Source organism: Priapulus caudatus, unplaced genomic scaffold (assembly GCF_000485595.1).
Source record: "Priapulus caudatus unplaced genomic scaffold, Priapulus_caudatus-5.0.1 Scaffold1284, whole genome shotgun sequence".
Classification (NCBI taxonomy): domain Eukaryota; kingdom Metazoa; phylum Priapulida; class Priapulimorpha; order Priapulimorphida; family Priapulidae; genus Priapulus; species Priapulus caudatus.
In genome coordinates this window covers 73,920-82,769 of record NW_014578345.1, presented here as the reverse complement: position 1 = coordinate 82,769, position 8,850 = coordinate 73,920, and the positions used below count along the sequence as shown (strand labels likewise).

General features: G+C 34.3%; 1 protein-coding gene across 1 annotated transcript; it reads left to right on the top strand.

Annotated features, from left to right (window-relative positions):
• Window positions 1–60: 60 nt before the first annotated feature.
• LOC106816093 (metabotropic glutamate receptor-like) lies at window positions 61–4,649 on the top strand. The gene is made up of 6 exons (XM_014820648.1): window positions 61–199; window positions 775–935; window positions 1,252–1,469; window positions 2,182–2,294; window positions 2,697–2,990; window positions 3,504–4,649. Exons 1-6 carry the CDS (start codon window positions 122–124, stop codon window positions 3,840–3,842), a joined length of 1,203 nt encoding a protein of 400 aa, XP_014676134.1. The 5' UTR covers window positions 61–121; the 3' UTR covers window positions 3,843–4,649.
• Window positions 4,650–8,850: the final 4,201 nt, after the last annotated feature.

Below are 8,850 nucleotides of genomic sequence, written 5' to 3'. Positions count from 1 at the left end.
AATAATAATAATAATAATAATAATAATAATAATAATAATAATAATAATAATTACAGGCTACACAGTACTGGTAGGAGTCGGTCTGCTCTATGCTATCAACTTTGCCTTCATCTCTGCACCTATGCTGGCCACGTGCGTCATACAGCGGGTCGGGCTGGGAGTAACCTACGCCATCATCTATTCCGGCTTCTTCATCAAGGTAAGTCTACACCTGACACTGTCGTCTGATGAGAATAATGACGAGTGCAATGTGTTCTTCGTCAAGGTAAGTCTACACCTGACACTGTCGTCTGATGAAAAACACAACGAGTGCTACGTATTAATAGCAGTCTATTTGAGAACTCCGCGCGCAAAGCAGGCAAAGCGTCGTAGTTGTAGTCGTAGTTTAGCCCAGTAGTTGCTAAAGGCGACCATTATAACGCGTTCTTAAAACTGTATGTTTCGAAATTGAATTGCTATTAAAGCAGTGTTAACTCATTCATTCGTGGTCACCTACACGTTACCGCCATCTTTTTAAGCATAGTTTAATCTCGAGGTTCGCACGTGCGTATTCTTTTTTTTTCGATTTCGTACGTGTGTGGCCTTAGCTTGTTGTTAAGGAAGCATTAACTCGCACATCCGCAATTCAATTCCGTACAGTTCCCCACGATGTTACTACATTCGTATCGCTTCTCTTTATAACCTTATAACCTCCACCGTGTGTATGTGCAGTGCCGGTCAAGTTGTACCGAGCGCCAACGTCTCAGACGTTCGCTTGTTTTGCGTTGGCGACAGGTGATGAACGGATGGCGACTCAACCAGTACCAGCTGAAGCGGGCCGCCGGCTACTCCAAGCTGTCGACACCAGGGGGCCTCCTCGTCATCTCGCTGTCGCTCGTGCTGGTGCAGTGCATGGTGGCGGCTCAATGGATCATCCTAGTACCGCCAGCCGTAGAGTAGGTGTCGCGCGCGGGGGCGTTGCCATGACGACTGGCATGGATCATCGCGTGGCAGAAGACTGTTATAATGATGTATTACGTAGGCCTACAAGATCTGTTAGTTAATTCTGCAGCATTGCGGAGATCTAGAGTCGGTGTCGCGCGTCGGGACGTCGTCATGACAACCACGATGAATCTTCGTGTGGCAGCAGAGTGTCTCATTTATGTATTACATTAACTTCTAGTTTTCGTCGTCGTGGGTGTGCGCGCCGACGGACGGCTACCACAGCGCCCTCGTGCGGTCCCTACTATAACTAATGATTTCTGCCGCCAGGTTTGTCGGCGGGGCGTGGGTGTGCGCGCCGACGGACGGCTACCACAGCGCCCTCGTGCTGTCGCTAGTCTACGTCATCGGTCTGTTACTGCTCACCGTTGCCATGGCGTGGCTGTGCTGCAACCTGCCCGCGAACAACTACGAAGCTCGCTGGATTCTCATGTGCCTCACGTTCTCCGTCATCGTCTGGATCGCATGGACCTGCATTGCCTGCCTCGGTAGGTGGCGCCACCCCCCGCGGTGGGTAGCGTTACTAGCGCTAGGTGGCGCTACTCGCTAGATGGCGCTACTCGCGCACGCGGTACTGTTAGAAATCGTCACCGGGATCATGTGACGTAAAAGNAGAGAGAAAGAAATAGAATGAGGCGTCGTATTTTACTTAGCGAGGTTTCGAGAGTACGCTTCTCTTCATCCGGCTAATGGTGAGGGAAAGCTGACACGACATCTGTATATCACTGATATCATCAAAACATTTCACATTAACACGCGCACTTGTTGTTCTCTCTCTCTCTCACACATACACACACGCACGCACATACACACACACACACACACACACACACACACACACACACACGCGACACACACACACACACACACACACACACACACACACACACACACGCACGCACACCACACACACACACACGCACGCACACACATACACACACGCACACACGCACACACACACACATGCACGCACACTGCACGCACGCACACGACCACACACACACACGAACGCGCACGCACGCACGCCACGCACGCACGCAACGCACACACACACACACACACGCACACGCGCACACACACACACACACGCACGCACGCACGCACGCACACACACACACACACACCTGAAGGTCGGATTCACTAACATTAACACGCGCACGCTTGTTGTTCTTTCTCTCGCGCGCGCACGCACACCTGAAGGTCGGATGGAGTTCAGGGACCCGGCTGTGTGCCTCGGCAACTTTGTCAACGCGACAGTGATCATGCTCAGCATATATCTACCGAAAGTCTACATCTTCAAACGCTATAAGCAGGTGAGAGGGAGGGACCACTCATCTCTGACGAACTCGGGGCAAGTTGTCAGAAATAAAACGTAGTTTTAACGCGGTAACATTCATTTTACGATGTGTCTGACAACTTGGGCGACAACACCGCGTCTGGTCTGTCATGCGTCGGTTTTTAATCTGCGGGTGCTAAACTAGAATTGTATGTGTGTGTGTGCGTGTGTGTGTGTGTGTGTGCGCGCGCGCGCGTGCGTGTGTGTGTGTGTGTGTGTGTCGGCCCTGCTATCGGTGGGCTGCCCATTCAGTCGTTCATCTCTCACGGCGTCGGTCTGTCCATCCTCGTGAATAATCGGTCGGTCGCCGCAGAAAATACTTTTACTCGTTCACCCGTCACTGCGTCCATCCACCCATCCGCCGATCTGTCGCTCGCAGGAGACGCAACTGGCGGAGAAGTCGCCCGTCAACGCGCTGCAGCAGACGCTCACGTCGAAGCCGTACAGCACGCTCTCCGGACCCGCCAAACTCGCCCTCCCCGACCCTGCCCCTGCCGCCGCCGCCGCAGCACACTACCCAGGCGTGTACCACCAGTACGCGGTCGTGTATAACGGAGGGAGCCAGTTCAACCCGGGAAGCCACGAGCTGGCGGAAAGACTCGGTCAGATGGTGAGAGAAAGAAGCCTGGCAAGTCCCAGCGACCGCGGCAGCAGAGAGGGCAGCACCTTTCAGGTGAGAGGGGGAAGGGGGTGTGTGTGCGTGCGTGCGTGTGTGTGTGTGTGTGTGTGTGTGTGTGTGTGTGTGTGTGTGTGTGTGTGTGTGTGTGTGTGTGTGTATGTGTAATGTATGGTCGTGCACGCTCTGTGTGTGTGTGGTGGTGTGGTGGTGTGTGTGTGTGTGGCTGTGTGTGTCATGTGGTGTATCGTGTTTGTGCACGCCTGGTGTGTGTGGGCTGGGTGTGTGTTGTGTGTTGGTGTGTGTGCGGTGTGTGCGTGTGTGGTGTGCACGCCTGTGTGTGTGTGTGTGTGTGGACTGGTGTGTATGTCCTTAGCGTGTTACGCCTGTATGGTGTGTGTAGTGGAGGGTGTGTGTGTGCGTGCTGAGTGTGCCGTGTGCTTTCGTGGTGCCTGGTGTGTGTTTGTGCGTGTTTGTGCGTGCGCGCGTGGGCTTTTAACATCCCTACATGAAGGTCTCTATCCATCCGTCCACTCCAGCCCCCTAACACCAGTCTTTGCTCTCCTGTAGCCGAGCGAGAAATGCAGCAGGGACGGATCGAGCGTACTGCATGACAGACACCTCGCTCACAGCCGGGAGGGAAGCAGCCTACACGATAAATTCGTCGCTCACGATCGAGGCGACGGAAGCACCATGCACGACCGTCACCATGGCAACAGCAGCAGCCGAGAGGGAAGCGTGCTGAACAGTAGGCCGACGAGCGGGCGCTTCTCGCGAGAGGGCAGCACGTATCGCACGACGCTGCGAGTGACGCCAGCGCCGCACCGCGGCCCGCAATCGAACGCCCGCTACGTTCGCTCGCCCGCCACACCAAACTACTTGTACGAGTCGCGCGACGTGCTCTACTGACAGCGCCCCCTACTGGTGGCAACGACGGACTTAATCAACGGATGCGGTCGTGTAGCATGGCCCCCTGCATTCTCCCGTCTGACATCACAACTGACGTGTCCATATTGACAACGATAATATTAGCAAGTGCCACCTACTGGTGGTGCTTCCTGCATTCGCCCGACTGAGATTGCAATTGACATATCCATATTTATTAGCAAGATATTATAAGCAACATGCTCCCCAAGTCCTTGCCCCCAAGATATTGCGGACCGAGTCAGTTAAAATGTAGATCAGCGTTTGCTTTTCGCCATGCGCGTGCAGCAAATTGTAGAGTTTGCAGCATTTCATTTAAACATTGTCTTTTAGAATGTCCAATCGTGATTAGAACGTTCTATTGCAACAATGATTATCCAGAGTTGCCTGTCAATCCTGTGAGGTGGAGAGGTCGCTGGAATTCGACTGAAGGTCAACACTTGAAATGGTCAAGGCTTGTCCGAGACGAGTGTTAAAAACTAGAGATAGAACTAGGTTATATTTTATCATTAAAGTTAGCAGTTAAAACTCGTGTCATTTACATCGCGTGAGTGCGCGCGATATTGTATCATATCCCGGTCAACTATCTATATTTTACTCTTTAATAAAAAAACACCAGTATTTAATATGGTGACCATCGACTGAATCACATTAATTGATTGTTTGCTAACATCAACGCGAAATGACCAAACAACAAGCAATTCCTGGTCACGAGCAATTCCAAATACGGACGGATATGGAGACGGTTTTACTCTGTATATATACAGGTTTATTAAATGAAGCTAAAACGTATCACAATGTCACATGACAGATTGTTTGACACAACCCTCACCAGTTCGCCTAATTTGCATAGAAGATTAATTATCCAAGAAGTCGTCTAATTGTACAGCCCATCAATCCTACGCGACGTTAATCTTACAGGCCGCCGCACTCTGTCGCGGGATCTGCGCGGCAGTGGCGCCACCTAAGGGCCAATGCAGTCTCGAGAGATCTGCGAGGGTCCGCAGTGGCGCCACCTATGGGCCACCGTAGTCTGTCGTGACATCTGCGAGGGCCTGCAGCGGTGGCGCCACCTACGGGCCACCGTAGTCTGCGGCGACGTCGGTGCTGTGCTCCACAGACTGCAGCTGGTGCGGAGCAGCGCCGCAGGTCGGCGCCACCTATCCTCGGACACCGCAGTGCGACGAGAATTCTCAGCTTCTTCAGTCCTCTCATCACGTGATGCAGCGACTTGTCCGCTGCGGAGAGACAAGAAGCCGATATATATCTCAGAATGCTATACATATATATCTGCAGAAGCTATACATCATATATCTCAGAAAGCTATAACATATATATCTCATAAGCTATACATATTATATCTTCAGAAGCTATACATATATATCTGAGAAGCTATACATATATATTCAGAAGCTATACATGGTATAATCTCAGAAGCTATACGAGATATATCTAGAAAGGCTATACATATATATCTCAGAAGCTAATTAGATATATATCTCGAAAGCTATACAGATATATCTAGATAGCTATACATAATAATATCCTGAAGCATACATGTATATCTCAGAATCCTGCTATACAATATATATCTCAGAAGCTAACATGTATATCTCAGAAGCTTTATACATATATAATCTCAGAAGCCTATATCATGTATATCTGAGAAGCAATACATGTATATCTCAGAAGCTATACATATATATTCACGAAGCTATACATATATATCTCTGAAGCTTATACATATATATCATCAGAAGTATACTGACATATATAAGTCTCAGAAGCCTATAGCATATATATCTTCAGAAGCTAACATATATAATCTCAGAGGCTAAGAAAATAATAATATAATAATATAAAAATTAATAGAAAATAATCTAAATATTAATAATAAATAAAATTAAATACAAAGTAATAATAAATTAAAAAAAAAATAATATAAATAAATAATAAATATATTTTTAAATAATAATAAAAAATATAACAATAAAAAATATTAATAAATAAAATTAAAAAAATAAAAAATTATTTATAAATAAAATAATAAAAAAAATATATAAAAAAAAAATGATATATATAATATAATAAAAAAAAATTTTAATTATAATATAAAAATAAAATTTAAATAAGATAAAATAAAAAAAAAATAAAAAAATATAAAATAAAACTATATAAAAAAAAAAAATATAATAAAGAAAAAGAATAATTAATATGAATTATAGTAAATAATAAATAAGATTATAGATATTAAAGATATAATAGCAAAAAATTAAAAAAATACATTAAAAAAATAATGACAAAACTAATTTAAAATAAATAAAAATAATAAAAATAATAGAAAAAATATATAAAATAAAAAAAAATGACGTATAAAAAATAATAATAAATAAAAAAAACTATATTAAAAATATAATAATAAAAATAAAACGGTAAAATTAAAATATTATAAAAAATATCAATAATATAAAAATAATAAAATTATAATAATAAATAAAATAAAAAATTAAAATAAATAAATATAAATAAAAAATCGGATTATAAAAAAATAAAAACAAAAATATTAGATTTTAAAATAAATAAAAAACATATATAAAATAAAAATAAAATAAGAAAAAAATATATATATAATAAATAATAAATAATAAAAAAAATAAAAATTATTAATAATAAAAATTTTAATTATAAAATAATTAATATAAAAAATAAAATATAAAAATAAAAAATTTAAAAAAATAAATATAATATATAAAAATAAAAAAAAAAATAAATAAAAAAAATGAAATAAATCAATATAAAAAAAATAATATTAATATATAATAATAAAAATATATATTAAAAAATATATGCAATAAATAAAAAATTATAAAATAAAATAAATTTAATAAATATGTAAATAAAAAAATAAATATATAAATATAAAAAAAAAATAAATTATAATAAAATAAAAAATAATATATAATAGAGAAATAAAAATAAAAAAATATAAAAATTTAGATATATATAATACAATATTACGAAGAAAATATAAAAAATATAAAATTTTAAAATAAATATTTGATGTTTAAGTGAACAAAAAAATAACTATATTTATTTAAAAATATATACATAATAAAATTTGTAATATAAATTAATAGAATTAAAAATATATAAATAAATAAATAAATAAATAAATATAATAATTAAAAAATAAAAAAGATATAAAAATAAATATTAATAAAGAAAATACTAAATAAGATCAATAAAAAAAATTAAAAATAAAATAATAAAAAAAAGAATTAATAATAAAAGAAAATAAATAATATAAAAAAAAAAAAAATATAAATAATATATTATAAATACAATATAAATAAATATATAAAGATAATTGTAATAAAAAATATAATAAATACAATTTATTAAAAAAAAATAAATAAATAGGTAATAGATAACAAAAATTAATAAATATAAATATAAAAAAAATAAATATAAAAAACCAATATAAAATATATTATAAGATAAACCTACCATCTAATAAAAAAATAAATTAAAAAAATAATATAAATATAATCAAAAAATATAAATTAATTATAAAAGTAAATATAAATAAATTAAAAAAAATTTATATAAAATAAATAAAAATAAAATAAAAAATAAAATTATAATAAATTAATATATAAAAAATACATAAAATAAATAAAATAATTAAAAAATAAAAAAAATTAAATATAAATATAATTCAAATAATAATATAATAGATAAAAAAAAAAATATATGAAATAATAATAAATAAATAATTTATAATATTAAATATATAGAAGGCAATAATAATAATAAAACTATATAGGTAAAAATTAAGATATAAAATAAATATAATAAAAAGAATTAAAATATATAATAAAGATATAGAAGAATAAAATAATCAAAATACTATAAAACAAATATAAACAAAAGCAATAATAATAATGATAATAAGTAATAAAAAAAAAATAATAAAGAAAATAAACAATAAGTACATATAAAAAAATAAAAAAAAATAAAAAAGGAAATAAAAGATAAAGAAATAAATCAATTGAGAGATTTAATTATTTGATAATATAATTAAAAAAATAATAATATACAATAAATAAATATAATAAAAAAACTAATCAATAAATAATAATTTATAAAAATAATAAAATAATATAAACAAAAAAAATATAATAAAAATAATAAAAAAAAATTAATAAATAATAATATTAAAAATATAATAAAATACTATTAATTAAAAATAGAAAATAAAATAAAAAATAAATAATATAATAGTAAATAAGAAAAAATATAAATAAAAAACAAAATAAAAAAAATTATAAAAATATAAAATAAAAAAAATAGCATAAAAAAGATAAAATAAAAAATATAATAAATAATAAAAAAAGTAATTATAATAATATATTAATAATATAAAAATATTAAAATATAAAAAACTAATTATACAAACTGAACTAAAATACATTACAATAAAATATATAAATAAAAAGAATAAAAAAAAATTTAAAAAAATATAAAAAAAAATATAAAAAAAAAAATATAAGAATATCTATAATTAAAGAATAAAAAATACGTATAAATAATAACTCAAAAAAAATAGAAAGAATCAAAAAAAAATAATAATAAAATATGAAGAAAAAGAAATTAATCTAAAAATCTAATAAAAAATAAAACTAATATTAAAATAAAAAATAAATAAAAAAATAAAAAAAAAAATAATATCAAAATAATAATATAAATAATAAATCAAAAATAAATATAAAAAATACAAACTATAAAAAAAATAATATGTAATAAATAAATATTAATTAAAATAACATAATTAAATAAAAAATAAATAAAATAGATAAAAATTAAAATAAAAAATAATATAATAATAAAATAATATGAAACAATGATAATAATTAAACTAAAATTAATATATAATAATAATAAAAAAAATATTAAAATATAAATTAACAAAGTAATAAAATATTGAAAGTAA